Source organism: Corvus kubaryi, unplaced genomic scaffold (assembly GCF_017639235.1).
Source record: "Corvus kubaryi isolate FWS band 111438036 unplaced genomic scaffold, C.kubaryi_AGA036_p1.0 76, whole genome shotgun sequence".
Lineage (NCBI taxonomy): Eukaryota > Metazoa > Chordata > Aves > Passeriformes > Corvidae > Corvus > Corvus kubaryi.
Window position 1 is genome coordinate 8,315,884 of NW_024582063.1, and position 22,396 is coordinate 8,338,279.

Here is a 22,396-nt window from a genome sequence, read left to right on the forward strand (position 1 = left end):
AGAATAGAGGTTGTATTTGAATTTACGATGCTAATGGTGATCATCTGCATTCCTTGGCCAGAGAGTTGCAGATTTTGGAGATTAAAAAAACATTCCAGCATTTTACTGGCATTATAAATAATCACACAGAGATGAAAACGTGCCTTTTCTTGCCAAAAGAATCTAGAAAAGCAGAAGATGGCAGGCCTGGAGGCCCAGAAGAGGCCCTTGATGTTGGCAGCACTGAACGGACTGTCAGTTGCTAGGGTTCCAGTGCCGGAGGACAGCCAGGATGAAGTTGCCAAGGTGCCAATGGATGAGAGGGTAAGATGGAGCCTCGTGAAATGTTGCTTGTTCCCTTTGTTCCCAGCAGCATGAAGTATCTAAAATACTAAAATTTGATTTAAAATGTGAAAAAATGTTCTCTTAAAAGTTTTCAGAGCCGTTAATGCAAAAGGTCTGTGGCTAACACTGGTATGTCTTTGAATGGAGGCAAAGCATTAAATGTCTTGAACATTTACTGAAGTCAGTGAAAATGGAGGCTCTTCTCTGTTTCACCTGACTGTACAATGTTGTACAAGATCAATCTGTAAATCTAACACTTAGCACATTTTTCACTTGGTCAGGCGAAGTTCTGCAGTGCTCACCCATAGATACTGTCTTTCATGTTCTGATACAGCTGAGGAGTTTGGTTAATGTCTCTAATGGGATTAAATTTAAAAAAAAGAAGTTGTTTGCCTCCTGATGTCTGCACACACGAGTGCGTGCGTGTATATGGAATCTCAGAAATTAAAAACAGTTGCTGCTCTTAAGATTTGAGAAGCAAATTTGCAAAGAATCTTTCTGGTTTTCTGGATAGAATTTTGCAACCTTGTGTTGTCTGATACTTAGGGAGCAGCACTTCACCTCCACCTGTCAGTATGTGGGGTTGTGTTCAACCACAGACATTGCATCCTTGTGAGTTAGGCAGTATTTTGAACATGTGGGCCCCATCACACTTCTTGCAGTACAATCTTCTTCCGGAAAAAAAAAATTAAAATACCTATTATGTTGAAATTGTGTATTCGTACTCAAATTCTTACTGAACCAAGATTATTTAGCACAGGTTTGCTTTTTATGCTATCAGTCTTCAAAAATGTGGAGGTGGAATGTAAAACTGAAAAATTTGCCTGTGGTTTCATTTGGTAGAAATAAGTGTGTAATACTTCCTCAGATAACTGCAGAAGGAGTGAGTGAGAGAATGCTATGGCTGTGTATTGGAATTCAAAGAATGGATGGATGGGTCTAGTGGTAAATGTTCTTCCCAGAAGCATTAATGGGTTGGTGTTCCTTTTTGTTAAATCCTAGTGCAAAATCTTCAAGAGGAAGCTGGAAGAGGGGATGGTGTTTACAGAGTATGAGCAGATTCCAAAGAAAAAGGCAGATGGGATCTTCACCACTGCTGCCCTGCCTGAAAACACGGAGCGCAACCGCATCAGAGAGGTCATTCCTTATGAGGAGAACCGAGTGGAGCTGGTGCCGACCAAAGAAAATAACACAGGCTACATCAATGCTTCACACATCAAGGTAAAAGCCTGCTTGAGTTTTGCTTGGCAAATGAAGGTGTGCTAAAGCTTTGTTTGCATTTCTGGCTGCACAGCAGCATTTTCCTTACCTTTGGAGCTTCTGAAAAGGTTTAGGATGCATCATTATACCTTTGTGTGTCACCATGGGCATCTCTGAAGTCCCCTATTGACTAACATGCATAAGTTGATTTAACTGCTGGAGACTGGGAAGTCATTTTAGAGAGGCATCCTGGCTTTTTTGTGCCTACCTCTGCCAGCTTGTTGTGGAATGGCTTTATTGGTTAGTGTAGGAAGAGGTGCCATGTTTATTAAACCTCATGAAAGTGCATTAGATCAGCCACAATACCTGCAGAGTGAGAAAGAAATTTTTTTAAGTATGGACTGACTTACTAATAAGATCCCTGCATCTCTGACTGGAAACTGCATTGAACTTCCATGTTTCAAGTCATGTTTTTAACAAGAAACTTCAGATTTCATGTTAATTCAATATAGAAATAATTAAAGATATGATCTGACTGTATTTACAAGCATGGTCAGTTTCAACAGTGAACTATGCTCCAGTGACTGCAGATGTTTGTTTTTCTTTAAGCTTCCAGCAGTATTTGCAAAGTCCTCTGTTGGCTTTTACTGTACCCTGAGAGAAGTAACAGAAATTGCCTGCATCAGATGACAGATTCTGTTGTAAGAGAGGGTTGTCTGTGTTTTCTCATTGTCAAAATCCAAATTAAAACGAAATAATTCAAAAATAATTAATAAAACATCCTGTTAAATTAATATTTTCCTTGAGTAAAATCCTTTTAAAAGTTTAAAGACTCTTGGTGGCCTTGGCTGTGATTTACACTGTTAAATCCTGGTGGTCCAAAACAATTTCTGAACCAGGATCTGGGCAGTTTATCACTTTTCTGCATAGCCTGGTAGGAAGCAGATACTGAGTTTTAGCATAATCAGACATTGCTATGATGATGAATTTCTGAGCCCAGAATTTTCCACCTACAAATTAGGTGGAGGGAAAAAAAAAAAAAAGATATTCCTAAATGATGCCATTTTCCCTGGCTAATTTTGAGTCCACATTTTATCTTGTGTGTCGCTGTTGGACACAGACACATCTTGTGTCCATAGAGCACCCAGGAACAGGCAGCAGTGTTTTGATGCCTGACAGAGGGCCTTGGCAGGGTTTTCCTCCTGCACTCGGAGCAGCGCTTTCAGAAGCCAAGCAGATGTGCTTTTGCTTAGAAGGTGAAATTGCATCTGTGAAATTTACCTCAGCAGCACACTGTGTGTCTGTGTTTTCAGCCCAATATTTAATTTTTAATTTCCTGCAGTTAGGGCATTAGAATGCAGTAAACATTCCAGGCATCCTATTCCCTTCAGACTATTTATGGGCCTTTCATGTCACGTGCCAGGAGGCTGGATATTTGGACCAGAAGTCAGTAGACAAAGAAGACTCCTCTGTCATCCTGATAAGATCCATGCCTGGAGGATTCCAGCTCCCACTGCTTGGTCTGCAAGCACTGCAGTTTTACAATAATTCTCTGCTTATTTACCATGGATTGTTGCTGTTAGATGCAAGGATCATCATCTATAACAAAGAGAAAAATTGTAATTAAATTTATGGATTAAGCAAAAAGGTTCTTAAGAGCACTTCATCTGACTGTTTGGGCCAGGTCAGTATTGACTTAGAAAGCTCAGTAACACTGTACTAGCACTCATGGCTGCAGACCATCAGTCCAAGTGCAGGATGCTGTTTAGGGCTGAGAGTTTGTATTAATTCCCATCTAGTACAAGAACTTGAGAAGTCTGCCTGCTTTAGTCTTGCAGTTTTTAACCATCATTCAAAAAAGAAAATGCTGCATAGTCTGAAATAAAGAAAAGGAGCTGATGTACAGGGTTGAACAGTTTTCAGTGAAGTGAGAAACTTGTTGTCATACAAAAACTGTGTTATTTACAGGTGTAAAACCCCAAGCATCTCAGCTTAATAAACAGTTGTTTGACTAACAAGTAAATTGATTCTATTTCTGAAAATGTATTCAAAGACTTGTACCTCAAACACAGTGTATGGTTGAACCTGTCAGAGTTATTGATTGTTCCTTGTAGCGTTGTCTGCCAGTACGTTGATATTTATGGATGTGTCAGCATTTTTGTTGTAAATCTTCTTCTCTGGGATTTATAACTTTGGGAGAAGTGGCTCTGGGCTAATAAACAGAATTAGGAGGCCTTAGCCTGAGAAGGAAAAATATTTCAACTTTCCAAAATAATTAGTTCATCTGGTTCTGCTGGTAAGCATATTTTTGAAATGATATGTAGTAGTTCTAAAAGCACTTTGGCTTTTTACGTAAAATGTTAAAAAAATTTTTTTTGTAAGCCTTTTCTGATGTATAGCAAATTATGTGTCATAAAATTACGATTTTTTTTATACACAAGTGATTTTTTTTTTTAACTGCCTCTGTCAGTTAAATGAAGCTGTGTTTTATACTGGCTAACTGCAAGGTAATGCTGGCTCTGTTGAGGGCACTACAGAATTTACAGTGTGTAAATCTGTGTGTTAATACTTCGAAAAGAATTTCATTACATGTCATACAAATACACAAGTATTTCTGTAAGATGTGGTTAGTAAACCAGTTGTGTATTGGGAAATAGATTTACATGACTACAGCTTTGGATAATTTAAATTTCTCATGGTGTTTGAAAGCCATTTAATGTAGCCAGTTTACTGGATTTACTTTATGGTAGTTTTTAGGTTCTGAACTGAAAAACCCAAGACAAGTGAGGAAGAGTAACTTGAAATGAAGCCTGTCTGGATCTCATCTCTAACTGGCAACAGGCCTGTCAAGCTCTGCTATGTGCAGCATGTGGGCATAGCTGCATCTTCAGCAGTGACCAGTGTAGGAAGAGGCTGTTTAATAAATCACTTTTTGCCTGAATGGAAAATAATTGAGGGCAGTCTGAACCAGCAGAGGCCTTTAGCTCGTCAGGCACAGTGTCATTTGTGTTCAGGCATTCTGCACCTACCCTGTGTTAATTTGCAGCAGGGCAATGCCTTTTTAATGCATGTTGGCACCTCCTCTGGTCCTTAGCTTTTCTTTCATTCTTGGTCTGTCACCAAGCCCAGGGGTGTCAGTCAGCTGCTTATTTGTACTTAAGCCATATCAGACACAGGGCCTCAAAAAAATCCCCAATTTTTTTTGTTTGGTTGGTTGCTGGTTTGGTTTTTTGTTTGGTTTTCTTTTCATCTGTATGATCCAGATGCAATGGCAAGAAAGATAGACAGCATTTAGGCCAAAGCTTTGTTTATGGGCATCAAGACAGGATGTGGAAACACTGAAGGTTATGTTTTGTCAGATTTGCTCTTATCAAGAGGATGATTTTTGTTCATAATTCTGAACAAAAGTAGAAGAACAAAGAAGTAAAGATTTCACTGTAGTCTCTTTTGTTTAAAAGGCAGTTCTGGCACAGACGCTGCTGAGAATTTGGGCCCTGACTGGTTGTTTCTTTTTCCCTCTCTCCCAGGTGACTGTAGGTGGAGAGGAGTGGCACTACATTGCTACCCAAGGGCCCCTGCCACACACATGCCATGACTTCTGGCAGATGGTGTGGGAACAGGGGGTGAATGTTATAGCCATGGTCACAGCTGAGGAGGTACGTGAAACCACAGAATAGTTCTTTCTGATGTGAGCAAATCTCCTGTTATCATCACTTCCCACTCCAATAACCTGTTCTTTCTATCAACATCCCCTTTTCCTCTGGCTCTGTTTGAACATATGCCTGTACTGCTCTCATACTACACTTCCTAACTTTCTGACACTCAGCTTGGCAAGTGCTAAAGCGAAACAAGCAGGAGCCCTCCTTCCTCCTGCTTGGGCCAACCCAAACAAAGATGTTTCCATTGGAATGTGAGAGTGCTGAACTTGCTCCTGGTTAAAATGACAGAGATTTCCACACCGTCCAAGGCCAGTTCTGCATACCATCTCTCTTATCAGCTGAAAAGAGACCAGGAGCTGTTGTTTCCATAGAAGTGTCCGTGTAAAAAAAACCCAAAAAAACCCCAAACAAAAACACCCCACAACTTTTTATTCCTATGCCAAGCAAAACAGTTATTCCTATTGTAATCCAAGAACTATGTGCTATGTTGTAAAAACTGGCACGTTGTTAACTAACACCACATTCGGCTTCATGCCTGGTTGCTTTCAGCAAACACAGGGAGTAGCAGAGCACATCAAGTCACTGTCCAGTTCTCAAGCCTGAGCAAAACCAGACGCTTAGAAGCTGCTGAAGAGATTCTCCTTCTATTTAAGAGAGGCTTCCCCACGAGGAGAGTATTTACCAAGGTATTGTAGGCAGTAGCTGGCTTTCATCATGAGACAAGAGTCAGTTCTTCAAGTAGTTTTACACTTAGAAATATTATATGGCTGAGAGGTTTTAATGGGTGTTTTCTTTACTTTGTGGCATGCTCCTTGTTGTTGTAGTACTTTAAAATAAGAATACTTGGCTTATCCACAGAGTTTTATGCCCTTTGTAGAGAATTAAAATTGCAGGAACTAACGGCTTTTTGTCTTGTTTTGTTATTAAGGAGGGAGGAAGAAGTAAGAGCCATCGTTACTGGCCTAAACTGGGCTCTAAGCACAGCTCAGCCACTTATGGGAAGTTCAAGGTGACAACCAAGTTCCGCACAGACTCTGGCTGCTTTGCAACTACTGGTCTGAAGGTCAAGCATCTTCTCTCTGGACAAGAGAGGACAGTGTGGCATTTGCAGTATACTGACTGGCCAGACCATGGGTGTCCAGAAGAAGTCCAAGGCTTTTTATGTAAGATTTTCTTGAATTTGCATGATAAAATACATCAAGAAAAAGATTGCTCACACTGGATTCAGTTCACTGTACCTAGTTACAGCTGGGAGTGATATCAAGTAGTTGTTGCTGTGGCATATGCAGGCTTCAACTAAGTTATACTTCGCTGCAATTTGGAGGAAAAAAATGGGATTCAAGAGGTAGGAGCTAAGGTGATTAGCAGGAAGAAAAATCCAAGCAACAGTGCCAAAAACTCAGGAAATTTTAAATAATAGGATACTTCTGCTGGCTGATCTGTTGGTTAAAGTTACTGCTGTTTCCCTAATGAGTGTAGGAGATAATAGGCTGTATACAAATGTGGTTAGAGAGGTCTGGGTGAGAGATGATGAGTTGCTAGTGAAATATGGTGCATCTTCTCCAGTTTTTCTTTCTGTAAAAGAGCAGAGGGCTCTATCACACCTGCAGTAAGTCTGAGCTCACTGCCACCCTTGTAAGCACATGTACCCTTAAGCCTACCCAGGTAGGCTTAAGGGCCTGACCAGTTACATATGGTCCGGGTTCACGGATTTCTGAAAATACAGCAATTTCATTGATCTGTAATGTGTTGATAGCACTTCCTGATTCTTGCCAAGTAATAAGCCCTCCCATATTAAGTAATAGGAATTCAACCATTAGTTAAGACCCATCTCTGGCACTACAGTAGAGAACAATGCAGGAATCTTTAAATTACCACTGAAGGAGTCTGAACATGGTATACTGATGTGTTGGAGATGCCTGCCCTCTTAGTTCCTGACAGTTTTGCAGCTGCAGCTCTGTGGCAGCTAAGTCCTCTCTCAGGAAGGTCCATTAGTTCCTCTTCAGTCTTGCCACAGCTACAGTCCTTTAGTGATCCATTCTCCTTTGCATGGTACACGCTTGATGTAAGTAGGGCATCCTCCTTTCCCCAGATCTGTCACCAAGGCAAAAAATAAAAAATGGCATTTCAGTTTCAGCAAAGGAGTGCCAAGGGATCTGTCTTGAAGGAAAAGCTATTGCCCAATTCTTCATTTGTTCCATACTCTGTTTCTCCTACCAACCCCAGTTGCTGTGGTTGGGCATGGCAGTAATTGGAACCTAACTGTCCCCATTTCCTCTCTTCCATTGTTTGCCACCACTTAGAGTCCCGTTTCCCTGTGTGCATTAAAATGCAGCTTTTCGGATGTTGGTAGGCCTCCAGCCCCATCTTGCCTGGGGGGAGAGGACAGCTGGGGCTGCAGTGCCCTGACACCAAGGGTCAGAGCAGGAGAGTGCAGCTCGGGTCTCACTTCCCACTCGGAGTGCTGGCAAGCTGAGTGAGCTTCCAGCACATGAGGTTCTCAGAGTGGTCTGACAGCAGGATGTGTTGAATGACACTAGGACAGCCACACAAGGCAGCTGTTCCTGAGTCCTGAGCTTTCTACAAATGGCTTCAGGGAAAACAAAGCAGTGATATCCCAGAAGGGCTTGTAGCTCTTGAGAAACAAAGCCTGAGCAGAGAGTGAGGGGGAGATTCTGTCACAGTCTAGAAGGGAGAAGGAAGAGAGGGAACAGGGCAGATGGATGCTCGCTTCCCATCTGATACTGGCTTTGACAGGCAGTAGTTTCAATGGGACTTAGCTGTTGTTTTGATCCCAGCCTGTTAATAGCAGGAATTGCTGTAAGTAATGTCTAGAATCATCTGCTTAGGGGACCTGGAGATTTGCAAGGGGGAAAACAGAATTTAATTTTTTAAAAGAACTATTTAATTTAAAGGAGCAGACTCCCAAGTAATAATTGACACCCAGCTGGTACTTGCTGGATGCAGTGCTGTTCAGTGCACCCTGGCCAAGATAATTATTATGCTGTAAAAAATGTAAATTATTGCCACTTTGACAGAGAATAACTTTTTCACATTCTCCCCTGTCTCTCCCTCCCCTCCTAAATTTTACATTTAGACATGCAGATGTTTGCATCCTTGCCTGCATTTTCTCTTGCAGCTTACTTGGAGGAGATACAGTCGGTGCGTCGGCACACCAACAGCGTGCTGGACAGCAGCAACACCTGCAACCCTCCCATTGTGGTCCACTGCAGTGCAGGGGTGGGGAGGACTGGAGTGGTCATCCTAACAGAACTCATGATTGGCTGCTTGGAGCATAATGAAGTAAGTCAGCTTTGTTTTCAAACCCTGAGCTTGTCCCTTGGCTAACTGGCTACATTTCTGAGGTTGAAATTAAAAGGCATTGAAGTGCTTTCTTTCTCTACCTCTGTGAGCAATGTGACAGGCAGAGATTCCCCATGGCAGGTTACTTGCTGTAGTTTTCTGTATAGTTGATATTATGGGGGTTTTTTTGTTAGGATTATTTTAATACATTCAAAGATAGGGCTTTCTTCTCTCTTTTAAGAATTTAGTCTAATTCATACCTGTATTTAATTAAAAGTCTAGAGACAGTGTGTTTACAAGCACTGCCTGAGAGAGGCTAGAGAATAATGTCCTTGCTCTTTCAACTGAAGTTTTCTGCTCTCTAAATTCTCTCCTCGGGCTCCTTCCTCACTCCTGTAGGGACTGTAATCTCACCTGGACTGAAACTTAACTGTGTTTTAAGGATAAGTGTATTCCTGTGGGGAATAGGGCTTTAGGATTTGCAGCCAGCATTACGAGTAACACAGTCTGGAGTTAAGAGCCCCAGTAGAGTAACCATGGGTAGCAACTTGCTTTTCATCTGCTACTGGGAAACTGTCTAGGAAGAACATCACATCTTGATTATCAACGTGCCACACAGTTTTCATGACAGCTATGGAAACCAGGGGCTTCTCTTGCCAAAGAAAATGCTCAAAGACCAAAGCTGCTTGTAGAGATAAGAATGCAGAAAGAGTGACAAATAGACATATATCATCTGCCCCTCCCAATAATCAGCCACTGGGTGAGTTCAGGGAAGACTGAGGACTCCAGCAACTCATCATTCTGGAGTTACAAGATCCCTAGAGATCCTGGGCTCATATCAGCTGAGACAAACCTCCTCCAACTCTGCTTGGGCCACACCGAAGGTGAAGGTGTCCTGTAGATCTGTGTCACAGCTGACACTTTGTTTTCTTGCTTTTTATTGGCAGTGGGAGGTGTCGGGGGGGGTGGTGGCATCTGGAGGAGAAAGGGAAAGAAGGTAGCTTGGCCAAGAAAGGGCCCACAGCGATGTGTCTTGGGAACCCAGCAGCCTCCCAGTGCTGGCTGCTGCTCAGTAGCTGCTCTGGTGTGGGGCAATGGCACCGACTCTTGAGCCTGCTTTACTTTCCTTATGCACTGGCATGTGGAAGTGACTGCTTCTGTTGTTCACACAACAGCCATGAAATTTCTGCATGCCAGAGGAAAGCTGGAGAGTTAAAAAAGCCATCCCTGAATTGCTTGTGAGCATCAGTGTAGCCATGTCTGCTTTACAGCATCCTCTGTATGTGCACAGAAGCAAACTCTAAAGGTTGTGCAACAGCGTCTGGCCACCTCAGTTTACAGAAGTCAGTCTGTGGTTTACTTAAGTCACCCATTGGGCAAAGAGTAGCTTTGGCAAAGGCAGCACCTCAACATCTAAGCATGAGGTTCAGCCTTGACATCATTCATAAGAGTTTTCATGAACTTCACTAGGTCCTGATGGTAGTGCTCGATAATAAAGGATTTCTCTGATGTCCCTTAATTAAAGCATTCTTTTGTCTTGATTAATAATGAAAATCATCATTAACATTAAATACAATTTTCATTAAGGGTTTTGTTTCTCTAGATTGTACCAAGTTAATGTTTTTGGTTTTTTAAAACCTAATTTTAAAAAAAGATTAAAAATCTTGACAGCATGTTTTCAGTTTGTGACAGATTCTGCACAGAGGGGTTCCTTTTCATTTGTTTATTTTGTAGTAGAATTGATTGGGGTTTCTTCCTGAAATAAAATTACTTATCGCTTAAAATGTTTTAGTCTTAGGAATTGGTTTTCACAGAAGTGTCCTAGCAAATAAATGTATTAACATTTTAGCAGTGAGAGAAAATCAGAGTTTGAAAATTTTGATACAGACTATTTTGGAAAGCCTGCAGCAGTGCTGGAACAAAAACCAGAACTCTTGAGCCTGAGGTTTCAGATTTAGGTAAAAAGCCATGTTTAATCAAATTCTATACAGCTTCAGTCACTGTGGCTTCTGGGCAATGGCTGGTTGAGTCTAAAGCTGTATCTCATTGCAGGGGTAGAGTTTCAGTAACTGCTGCATGGCATGTAAATGTCATGTCATTACATCCTTACTGCTGTAGACACGTAGTACGAGAAAGTAATTGAGAACCTGCTCTATCAACTTTTAGTCCAGACTTGGCACTGGGACATTAACTCATGATTGCATCTACAGCATGCTTTCACATGGGAGGTCTTTACTTTGGGAGGCAGAAAGGAGTTAGCATTTTTGTTTGATCTGTTTGCAAGTGCCAGCTTAGCAAAGCATTAGGGGTGTGTGTGTGGTGTGTGTGTGTATATATATATATATATATAATTTTTTTTTTTTTTTTTAATATGAACATTGTAATGAAGGTGACTTTATGGATTCTGCTTACCTGGAATTAAATACTAAGCTGTCTATAAATAGCAAGGCTGAATAGGCAGGATGAGGTTTTCTTCCATTTCTGAAATAAGGCAAAGCCATCTCCATTTTGAGGAGGTGCATGGAACACAGTGTGCCTACTAAAAACCAATGAGCTGCTGAGGGACAAACATGATGTGCAGGTCAAAGCTGGCCTACATTTTTGCTGTAGTTGTTCAGGTAAGATCAGGTTCCACATGACTCTGCTCAGCAAGGACCATGTGGCTTTCATAAGCATCTGAGTCCACAGGGAGGCTTTCTCCAAGTTAGCCAAGTTAACTGGAAAGAGCTTCCATTTTTCTTTGCACCTGTTTGATAATAATATGGCATTACTCATCCCAAATATTTACACTTGTTGGCTCTCTAGAGATGTCCTTTTATAACAGCTTGTTGGGCTATGTGGCAGAATATTTGGCCTTGTTTTCAGAAAGTGATAGCCTATGAGTTAATACTTGTTTACATGGAATGGAGATTCTGAGTTTTATATATATGGACAGAAATGGATATGCAGCGTGATTTTTATTTTAAACTTTCCAGGAAACTTCAGATGTGCCTGGAAGCAGATTCCATGCTCAGTTGGGCCTCCAAGGCTTAGCAGCAATCTCAGTCAAAAGACTTGCTAAGTTTCTCTTGGTGTTTCTGCAATGGCAAGTGGGCATTACAAAGTGCAGTTTATGTTGCCTGATAGGGTAGCTGTTCTTTAGTCTTATATCTTGAACTGCTTAAGAACTTCCTCAAAACCAGTATGTATCTTAGTGCTCACATTTACTGCTGCCATAGAAGGTTTGTGCCCCTCAGCTTGGCTCACATTACACGCTGCTTGAATTTGAGCCTGGCAGGCTGAGCTTCATGGCTCAACAACTTCTCAATAGCTCCTCGTGTACCTGTTGTAACAGATAAAACACAACAGCATCATAGGTTTTTGGCTCCCTAAATGCCAGAAATCTGATGATAGCATCCTAATGAAATGTGCAGTGATTTCTAACACTTCACCTCATGGGCCTCTGTTTCACAGAACTCATTTGGTTTTGAGTTCAGACCATTACAGGCTGTCTGTGCCCCAGTGGGCTCAATGGGGTTAGGGATGTGCTTTCCCAGTAGATCTCCTTATCTCTGCCTACTCACTTCAGTTCCTGCTGCAGAGCATTTTCAGGGCACACGAGTGAGTTTCTTTTGGATGAAACTAAGCTGGAAGATGCCTTCTTGGAGAACCCCTAATGTGTCCCAGGGGATGTTCAGAAGGTGGCAACAAACTGATGCTGGCCTGGAGTCTGCAAAACACGTGTTGTGGATACTGGGTCTTTGTTTCACTTTACAGACCTATTTCTCCTGGAGCATTATTTGCTAACATACACTTGACTGTGGGAAGTCAGATGTTGGGAGTTCCTGGATCTTTTGGTGGCAGTGAGTTCCCTTCTCCTTTAGTGAAAGGATCTGTATCTTTGCCTGCACATTTAGTTTTGTCCACGGAACCTATAGTATAGCTCCCTGTGTCAGATAACTGATATTTGAGACAGTGATTGTTTGATTTAATAAACCCAGATCCTTATGCTTTTTTTTTTCCCTTTGCTTTACAGAAGATGGACGTTCCTGTGATGCTGAGACACCTGCGGGAGCAGAGAGTGTTTATGATCCAGACCATAGCCCAGTACAAATTTGTCTACCAAGTGCTCATACAATTCCTGCAAAACTCGAGACTTATTTAATCTTTTCAAATATCCCAGACCCAGCATTGTGGATCTGACTGAACCTTACTGATGAACAAGGGGAACTGCCTGGACAACACTGTGTGCATATATTGCACTTTTTAAAGTTGTCTTGAAAGTAAGGAATGATGGTTCTTTACTAGTCTCCCGTGGATTATTTTATACAAGATATAATTTATTTTTCTTGGAATAACTTCTGAATTACTTTAATAACTCATAAAACTTATAGTGTCCTTCAAAGTGAACCACATTTGACATGGCTGGTCTGCATTGTAACATGTCTGTAAGGAAGGCAATCCTTTGTAAAGGTAGTTTGCTGGCTTTTATTTTGCTACACAGCTTCTGAAACCTACAGTTATTTGGCAGTGGGCTTTTTCTCACGTAAGGACATTCTGGACCCAGTATGTGTCTTCCCTGGTAAAAACAAGACCTGCTAGATGTCAGCTACTGCTCTGTGTGAGTGGAAGGTAAGGGTGCACAGCATGGAGACCTGAGCTTCTTCACGTGTAGTGGGCACGTTACAGAGGGCTCAAGCACAGGACATTGTGAGGACAGAGAGTTTTGGGTGCTAAACTATTCAAATTCCACAAGAATTACAGTTTTAGATTAGTCCTTGAAAAATCAATGCTGGATCTTTTAAAGGAGGCCTTCTGCTGCTGTGTGCAGCCCTTGAAGGGATTCATAAGAAGCAATGTAGGGTGAAGTGCAGTAATCTACAGCAGGCTGAAGTCAGTGAATGAGTCTTTCCAATAACTGGTGGACTGAGAGTTGAACAGCAGAGGATATTCAACCAAATGTATCTGGAAAAAAAGCCATATCAAGCACCTTCTCATGAATTACACTGAAAGTATTATTGCCTTGAGGCTCACCTCCTGTAGAAAAGGAATCTCATTTAAATTAGGCATCTCCAGCTGCCTTAGTTTTCATGTGTGAACTATCGTTGGATGGCTAGAGAATGAATCAGGCTAGAGAGGAGCCTTGGAAGTCTCTGGTCCCAGCCCCGCTCACCCCACTGCTAGCTTTAAACTTGGATAGGCTTGTTCATGGTCACATCCAGTTTCAGAATTCTCAAGGGTGAAGATTTCACAGCCTCTCAGGGCACATGATGCAATGCAGTTACTTTGTCATGGTGAAATCACCTTTCTCAGTATCCCTTCCCCAGATACTTTCAATATTTTAATCCTATTGTCGCTTTTCTGTTGCATCCCCACCTCCAAACCCTGGTCAATGTACAAAGGCCTAAGCCTACAAGCACTCGTAATTTCAGCACTAAAGGGACTAAAATCAGTGGGGAGCTGAAGCTAAGGTTCTGTACCAGACTGTTTCTCAAATATGTTTAAAACAGCACTGTGTTGATTTGGTACTTTGCAATACAGGCCTAATGAGGTGACGAAGATTCTGGTGAAGACTTGTAGCCCCCAACAAATGGAGAGGAATTATTTTGCTGTAATACCTTGACCACGTTCTTTTTAGGGATCAGTTGAGTTTTCAGTCAACTTCAGTTTTCCTCTAATTTCTTCTGCCAGTGCCAACATATCTCTTGTTAAATTAGCAGCAACCATTTAAAGTCTTTTCAGCAGCATCTGCATGATAATTGCAGAGAGATGCTTTATATCTGGGAAAAAAGCCAAGGAATAAACCTTGAAGCAAAGTGTATTAAATTAGTTATCTCGTTATAACTTTTTGAATAATTTCCTAATGATGAATTAAGTTTGAACTCAGAGCTGTCAAGTCCCATTGCTCCACTTAGATATGAGAAGTAGAAAATCAGGAGGGAAAAGAATCTGTTCCTATGTCTTATTATTCAGCTGCTCTTGGCTGAAATGTGTATTTCTGCTGCTACAACGAGCACAGGAAAGTTCTTGCATAAGAGAGTGTGAAGAGCTGTGTTTGAAGGGAAGAAAATTACGCACATGTTTTTTATGCAAAGATGCATCATAGGTGTCTTAGAAAAACATTAATTAGAAAAAGGCACTAAAAATCCTTTCCAAATTAAGTCAGTGCCTATTAATGAGCCAAATAAGTGGCCATGTAGTAAACAGTCATTTCAATTAACTCCTAATGTGGCTGGTATGGTAGATAGAGGCCAATGTGAGTCACTTTTTCCCTTTCATTGTCAAAGAACGGTAATTTTAAACTTTTCCTTTCATCTGACTTCAATGTATTTTTCCCTGCTAGATTTTATCTTGACTAGATCGGTTAATATCATAAGTGAATTGGGCTGGTGCATGTCTTCAGAGGTTCTTTTCTACCCCAGCTTACAAGCAGCCCTCAGCATGCTGATGTTTTATGGTTGAAATGTGATACAGTTTTGTAAGGGAAAAAATGAACCTTCTCACTTTGAACCTGTTGTAGTTTTATCAGGCCAAAATTGCTTGGGCAGTATTTCCTAACCTTTAGGGAGTGACAGGAAAATGCATTTTGCATCCAATTTTCTTAGTCATAGAAGGAATGAACACATGAGTCTTAAAGCAACAGTGCTGTTTAGTTTCTGTCCTGCAGACTTTTAAACAGCAGAACCCTTGAGGAGAAAAGGACAGTTGGGAGTTGCTGTTTGTTGTGATGTTTTTTTAACATCAAAGCATAACCGTAATTTCAGACCAGTTTCATCCATTTGGAATCTGAATTGAAAAATCTCACAGTGATTCATCAATGAAAGGAATTTTGACACAAGCAGTCTTCTCCCAGGGCACCCACCTTGCACTCTGACCTACACTCCCTGATGCTTTCCAAGAGAGAACTTGCAGTGGATGAGTAAGTCTGGCTTGGGAATCCATTGTGTCCACTTTCCTTTTTGTGCACTCTTCATCTGTATTTAACACCCTTTTCCTTTCTAATTTAAACTCTTACCAACTACAGTATTGAGGTACTGGCATCAGATTTTTGGTTACAGTCTGAACATTTCATGCCTCCCGTTGTTCGATGGGAGAGATGACAGTGGAGTTGTGACACTTCTCAGTGCTGTGGGGATCCTGTTTCTGTTCACACTGGAGGATGGAGGACATCAGCTGCTGAGGTCCTACTTGTTTCAGGTCCTACAAAGGCCTGTTTTGGCACCTCTTGTCCTCAACTACCTGAGGAAAGATTAAGCTTGTTCCCACAAACATTTTCCTGTATAGGTATACAGGGATCCTAAGTGCTCAGCCTTATCAGAAATTCCCTAAACTAATTTTAGCTGGCAAGAGACATGTCTCTGAGAACTTAACATATTGCCAACACAGTCCTTGAAGTATACTGAAGTGCATTTCTGTTCTATTTATTTAAATCAGCTGCCTCAGCTACAAATACTATTAAATATTTGCATGATTTCAAAAGTTGGGGTTTTTTTAAATTACTTTCTTGTAAACAAACAGAAATGCAAATGGCAAAACACAGACTTACTCTTTTCCAATTCAAGTGCTTCAATAGCTATTGTCATTGTGAGCCAGGACATTACTTTTTTGATCCAATACCTGCTATGTCTGTGTAGTCCACAAGCAACTCTAAAAGAAATGCTGATGGGAAATCTTGTACTTGGATACAGCACAGAAATCTGTAGGGAAAATTCAGCAGCTACTGACGATGCCGCATTTCCAACAGCCGACTTCCCGCTGGTCTCCTGGGAGGAGATGATGACTGAATTAGCTGTTGTCAGCCTTGCTAACAGTTTGTGCTCTGTGTGCTCAGAAAGTGGAATCATCAGGCTGATCTCTGCTGTAGCAGCTCTCATGCATCACTGAGGGAGGTCTGAGTTAAATTTTGTTGCTTCTCTTGGTGGAAAAAAGAATGCTAGGCTGGCGCTCACTTCAGGAAATAAAGGCTGCGTCACATTGCAGGAACAAATTACTGAGCTGGCCATGAATGGAAGGACTGTGTGAAAACAGCCTTTGACCACTCTTCTACAGAAATGAATATAAAGCTGCTGATGTATACTTCAAGGCATATGGAGTTTGGGATAGGTTTTGATGCCAATAAGAGAAAGGCTGCAAGTCCAGAACCCCAAAGGCAATTGTCCCCAGTTCGGTCTTAGCCTTCTAGAGAGGTTTTCTTGTAGGACCTGGTGCTAAGGGAGCTATAGATGCCATCTAAGTCTTTAGAGAGAAGGATGTTATACATGCAGCTGCTTGCAGGGGTTGGGATTTGAGGAAGGGAACAGATGGCTGTGGGGCAAACAAGATGGAGGTATTAACCATAAATAAACTGTGAAAAAACAGTGCACAGTTCAAAAATAGCAGTGTTTATATAAATATTAAAAGTAAATAAATGTACTCAATGTTCTTGGAGTATCCTAGATTACAGTCGCATTGGTTTCTCTCAGCTGTTTTTTTTAAGTTTTGTTGCCCATGCTTTATGTGCACCCTCACTGAGAGTTTCCCACGTGCTTTAACAACAAGACTTTGCCTTTGGAGAGTGAACAGGAAATCAGCTATTTATCAATCAGTAAAGTGATAAATTGCAGCTTCCACTGGAGAATTCCAGCACTATATAACAGCAAAGGAAGGACTGCCACTGATTCACCTGGGTAAGGACTCAGTGGTTGGACAGTCATTTCCAGGTATTTCAGGGGTGGTGTTCCTTGATTAGGCACACAGGCAGAAAAGAGGAATGCTTCCCACAAACTGTTTCCATGTCAGGTTGGGGCGCACCCCCTGAGTTAGACAGTGGCTGGTAGTTGAGAAAGAAATAGGGATGTGTATAGAAAAGGGTTCTCAGCCCCTCTGGGCCCCTGCTTTAGGGGCTTCCTGAGGCCAAAGCTGTATCCTGCTCACTCTGTGTAGTACCTACTGATGGATCCATCTTCCACAAATCCCATTATCTTTTCTTTAGAAGCCAGTTATTCCTCTGGCCTTCACAATGTCCTGTGCTGGTGAGTTCCACAACTTACAGATGTAATGTATAAGAACTTCCTTTTTGTGTATGTTAAATGAAAGTATTTTCTTGCTTCTGCTTGGTCTTCAAAAGAAAGCAAATCTTGAGTGCCAGAAACACTGGTAATAGGATGTTTAGACTATTGAGATTGCTCCATATGGAAAACACATTTTCCTCACTAGTAAAGTACCTTTCTTTGGCTATTTTACAAAGGAAAAAGTTTACACATGCAGATGACTGTAATATTCCCATATGTTATTGTGTGGAATGTGTTAAATGAGATAACATGTTTATGTCACTGGATTTTACTGTCCTGTTTTACTTCAGTATTTTGATGCCTTCTGTTTTGTTCTGTAATTTTGTACCTGACAGTTTAGCACAAAACAGTGATCTGAATCTCACCATCTCATTGTATGTACACATTTTGTAATGGGACATCAGTTATGTGCCCTTCCTGCCTCCACTCCCTCCTGTTAGGGCTGAATGGCAGAACTATTCTATGGTATTTGAAAGCCTTTAAAAAAAATCTATGCATGCTATTTTATATTCTAATGTATTATTCATATCAGTACATAAGCTTATGCTTATCAGTTTTATCTTGTGTATAGAACTGATTACTTTTGACAGTATTTTTGCACTGTTTCTTTTCTTTCTCTTTTTATAATAAAAAGTTCTATCAGCATTAATTGACTGCAATAATTTTTTTACCCCTTTCACTGCCTTTGTGTAAATAGTTTCTTACATGCTTTTGCAAATGTGAGAATGTCTTCAGTCACTAAGGTTTTTTTGGTAAATCTGTCCTTCATATTCACAGTATACAATAAAACTTTTTTTTTCAAGGAAAACAATGTTTGTATTCTTTTCTGTATCAGCTTAAGGGTTTTGTATTTGCACCTACACTGCTTCAGTTGGTTTCCCATGTTAAACTGATAGGCACAGCCAGGCCCACAGTGAGCTTTGAATAACCTTCTGTAAATAGGAATCCAAGTTTCACAGGGGCAAGGCTCCCACTGGTGCCTCATGTTCAGCTAATCCAATTCTTTGGTGTTGAAGCGTGGTCTGGGCTCTGGACAGACTTGCTGAAGTAAAGGTGTTATGTCCCAGGACAAGAGTTTATTTGACAAGACAAAGTTAGGATAAAAAGAGTCAGCTACTGCCCTCTTCCTAGGTTTGGCTGTAGTTAAATGGCCTTGGCTTTCCGGAATTGTAGATGTGGTGCAGTTTTATGTACTCCAGCAGCAACTGCTGGCTGGAGAGCAATGAAAGATTTCAGCAAAATGAGCTGACAGACCCTTGTTCTAGCAGTTTTATTTTCAGAGCAGTGCTTACAAGAAAGAAAATACAATGAAGTTCTTAAGGGTGATGTGTTCTCTTTCTCATCATACTTTATAAGCTGTGAAAACAGTAAGGAATGGGCAGGTAATTTTATTGAGCACCATATTTCAGTTTTGATGCTAGAAGTTTACAGCTACACTCTTTTTTTCCCCCATCCTTAAAAGCAAACTCCTGCCATTGATCTAAATGGAGGGGAAAAAAATCCCCTTGTTTTATATATGGGTGGAGAAAGCTAAGTCCTGGACTTTTTTCTCAGAAAGTGTTCCTATTCCTCTCTTAAAAATAATTGCTAACATACTATTACAATAGTTGTAATCCACTGGAGGTGAAGGTATGGCTGTAAGGAAATATGAGCTCTCCTCTGCAATAACTCACTTTAACTTGTAAAGGGGACTAAAAAGCCAGAATTTGCATAGTTCATGTCTTGTGCAAGCCTCCGAGCTCCAAGATAGGTGTCAGTATCTTCTGTACAAGACAAGTTGAGCTCTAGGTCTTTACTGTGATGAATCCTCATCTGCCAGGAGCAGTGATGGACCTGCAGATTAACTGGTTGAGGGAACATTGGTGGCTTTGCTGTAAAATGTACAGAATTCATCACCCCATTTCTCCTCTCTCCCAGTTAAGCCACTGCAAACAAAAATGACGCGAGAAAAAAAGGAAATGGATGCCAAACCACAACAGAAAAAGTAGGGTTTTTTCTAATTTGTCAGATTAAGCAAAACTATTTGGGCAAAAGCAGATATCACAGGACTATTGCACCCATTTAAGTGTACAAGTGGAGTCAAGAGGGCCCAAGACCACTTTATTTATTTTACACAAATAAGATCCACATCAACATCCCTAAAGAAAAAAATGGCCATTTTTGCCCATGAGCCATCAAAAGGCATAACCTTTAAGGAACCATGGATGCTTCCTTAAAAAAGAAAAAAAAAGGCAATTGTAGATGTGTGGAAGCTAGGCCTAAGTGTGTTTGTCATTCCAATTATAGGACAGAACTGTGCTCATACTCTACCGCTTTTCAAAGTGCTCCTGAAGGTTTCCATAACAAGGCTTTTTAAATAAAGGTTTGAAGGATTGCATAGATTCAAAGGCTCAGTGGTCCTCTAATTCCTTTTTGATCTCTGAAATGTATGGATGATCTTTCCCATGTGCTACTTCCATGATAGCAATTGCCTACGAAAAGAAAAAAAATATTCACACAATTGATTCATATATAACACCAGGCTATAAATACTCTCTTTAGAGGTTTGAAGCAGTCTGACACCTCTAGCTACTTTTTGTCCCCTTGTAGTCATAAACCCAGTAGGAAATAAAATGAAATTCAAAACTAAGTAATAAAGGTTTTATATTCAGAGAATACATCTTTGATCTTAAAGGAGCCCAAAGCACCTTTCAAAATTATATTCTTGACAAAACTACTTTGAATGCAACCAGCTCCAGGACAGAAAACTGCAAGTGCGGTGGATAATATTCCAGCAGAGGACTTAGCCAGTATCAGAGCGAGCTCTGCTCCTACCAATTTATCCTTGAGCTGTCAGAGACATGCAGGCCTAGTGCAGGAGTAATGTTGAGGCATTTCAGACTTGAGTCTGTAAACCCTCTGCTCCTTCCAGGGACTGCCAATTCTTCAGGAAGGAAGCAAAAGGGAGATCCCGTCAGATTGGGACAGATGCTGCTGTGCCTGACTCCCTGGTGTTTTACCTGCAGCCTGCTCCAGGCCTGAGAGGGAACACTGCAGGCAGCCAAACCCCCTGATTGGCACATTTCCTGCCCTGCAGAATGTGTGCAAGGGCAAGATTTCCTCTTGAGAAAAGATGTGATAAAAGGCAGCATGAGACAGAACTGAGAGGAAAGTTCAGTGTAAGTCTGAGAATGTTTAAAGACCAACAGTGCTAAGACAGAGCAAGGAACTGCGGTATCCTGGCCCTCTGAGCATTTAGTTATTTCATCCTTGGGAAACTTTTATGCTCTTGTATTTGTTAGGACAGTACAATAAGGGCTTTTGGTTCCACCTCAGCAGCAAGAAATGACTCCAATCCTCCTCCTGCCCACAAAAAGAAAGGAGGACCTTCTGGATGAGCTGCTCACAAACTGAAAGGGAACAATGGGTTTGCTTTTCCACTAAATCCCAATGATCAGAGGCTGGGATAACTTTGGGCAGTTCCTGTAGACAGCTTTTGGAAGTGAGTCATTAAGAAATGTTTGTGTTAGGAAACTAACTATGCCAACAAATCTACCTCACAGTTCCCTACCCCCCATCCCATGCTCCTACTGGCACAATTCCCATTTCTACGCAAGGGTTTAACACCACAGTGAAGGAAAACCTATGCCAATTTCAAACTAGGTAACAGTTACATTTTAGAGCATAGATTGTAGCATCATTCACCATGGTTGGATGGCGCTGTTATTTGCTGGCTAAAACCTTGCCAGCATCTAAAAAGCAAGAAGAAATACATTGTGACATTCCACACTGAGTCATTATATGCTACAGTAGTCACTGATGCTTAAGAAACTAAAATAAATTTCTGTCCAACATCAATAAAGGAAAATAGTCAAGAAACGTAGTACAGACTAATAACAAAATAGAAGAATAAAAAACTAAAGAATAAGGCACAGAATAACAAAAAGGGGTGAAGAAAAACATAAAACCAAAATGCTGTATTTGCCAATTTCAGCATTACCAGATGCATTGAATTCCCTTCAGTTATGTAAAAATCAACTGGTTCCAGAACAAATAACTACCAAAAGCATGCTTAGCTTAAGTTGGATATAGAAATCACAGACTTCAATGAAACACTATGTGCCTTTTATAAGAGCCAAGCATTTTTCCTGTCCTTACCCAGCAAATGAGGGGAAGATAGGGTTCTGCTTCATTTACACTAGTGCAGCTCTAGCTCAGTGAAGAACTCAGAGCAAATGTTTAAGCATAATTCTTGTTCCAGCTGCTGCAGTATGAGCCCACTGTGAAAAGGCACCCATGAGCAGACCTATACTCCATCATTAGAAAAGCCAAATCTGAGCCAAAAATCCAGTGACCAAATATATTAACTCATGGTGCATTTCCTACCCTGCCAGGCTCACTGACAGAGAAGCACACAGTGTTTCAACAACCTGAACTGGTGTTATTAATGGAGAAATCAGGCAATAAATACCCTCTGCAAGGCTTTAACTCCAGCCGTCCTGTTCTTCAGTGCCATGTACAGTCTCCCTAATTTCAGCCACATGGAGGCAACATTCAGCGAGTAGGAGGGATAATGTTTACTGCAAGACAGAAAGAAATGCAGCTTTATCAGCCTTGGCAGTTTCATTGCATTTTCCCAGCCCCTGTCCCCCTCTCATGGGGCAAGAAGCTGCCTCTTGTTGCCCCTGCCCATTCAGTGCTCATCCCCTCTGCCGTGACTGCCAAGAGCCAGTGCCAATTGTGTCTGGGATGGGGACGCCTGTCAGCTGGGAATTGAACTGAAACTACCATATGCCTCTGAACAGCTGTCAGATGGCAATGACTTTCTGCCACTAGTTTTAATCTAGCCAGCTACAGAGAGAGCCTGCATTGTTATGAGTTTTTGAAGCCACCCTGCACCCG

The 22,396-nt window shown here is 41.2% G+C and overlaps 2 protein-coding genes and 1 long non-coding RNA gene across 8 annotated transcripts in view; 1 reads left to right on the forward strand and 2 right to left on the reverse strand.

The window, feature by feature from the left end:
- The window catches only part of PTPN14 (protein tyrosine phosphatase non-receptor type 14), a 111,930-nt gene extending 93,607 nt beyond the window's left edge, over window positions 1-18,323 (forward strand). Inside the window, exons 14-19 of one of the 2 annotated variants that reach the window (XM_042051749.1) lie at window positions 160-303; window positions 1,327-1,545; window positions 5,052-5,180; window positions 6,112-6,346; window positions 8,323-8,486; window positions 12,502-18,323. In XM_042051749.1, the coding sequence (XP_041907683.1) occupies window positions 160-303; window positions 1,327-1,545; window positions 5,052-5,180; window positions 6,112-6,346; window positions 8,323-8,486; window positions 12,502-12,630 (1,020 nt within the window). In that variant the 3' untranslated portion in view covers window positions 12,631-18,323. Of the gene's footprint in view, window positions 1-159; window positions 304-1,326; window positions 1,546-2,947; window positions 3,244-5,051; window positions 5,181-6,111; window positions 6,347-8,322; window positions 8,487-12,501 lie in introns of those variants that run through there. The other variant, XM_042051750.1, reaches the window with a different exon arrangement.
- LOC121675916 lies at window positions 5,594-12,567 on the reverse strand. Its single transcript, XR_006020279.1, has 2 exons — window positions 12,050-12,567; window positions 5,594-7,277 (listed from the first exon to the last, which is right to left on the reverse strand). It is a non-coding gene; the product is annotated as an uncharacterized LOC121675916 (long non-coding RNA).
- Window positions 18,324-18,770: 447 nt separating the features above from the next.
- SMYD2 (SET and MYND domain containing 2) overlaps window positions 18,771-22,396 on the reverse strand; it is a 29,109-nt gene continuing 25,483 nt past the window's right edge. For all 5 annotated transcript variants that reach the window (XM_042051752.1, XM_042051751.1, XM_042051755.1 and 2 more), the window contains 2 exons: window positions 21,966-22,074; window positions 18,771-19,986 (listed from right to left, as the gene is read on the reverse strand). In XM_042051752.1, coding sequence (XP_041907686.1) covers window positions 19,906-19,986; window positions 21,966-22,074 — 190 coding nt within the window. In that variant the 3' untranslated portion in view covers window positions 18,771-19,905. The remainder of the gene's footprint in view (window positions 19,987-21,965; window positions 22,075-22,396) is intronic.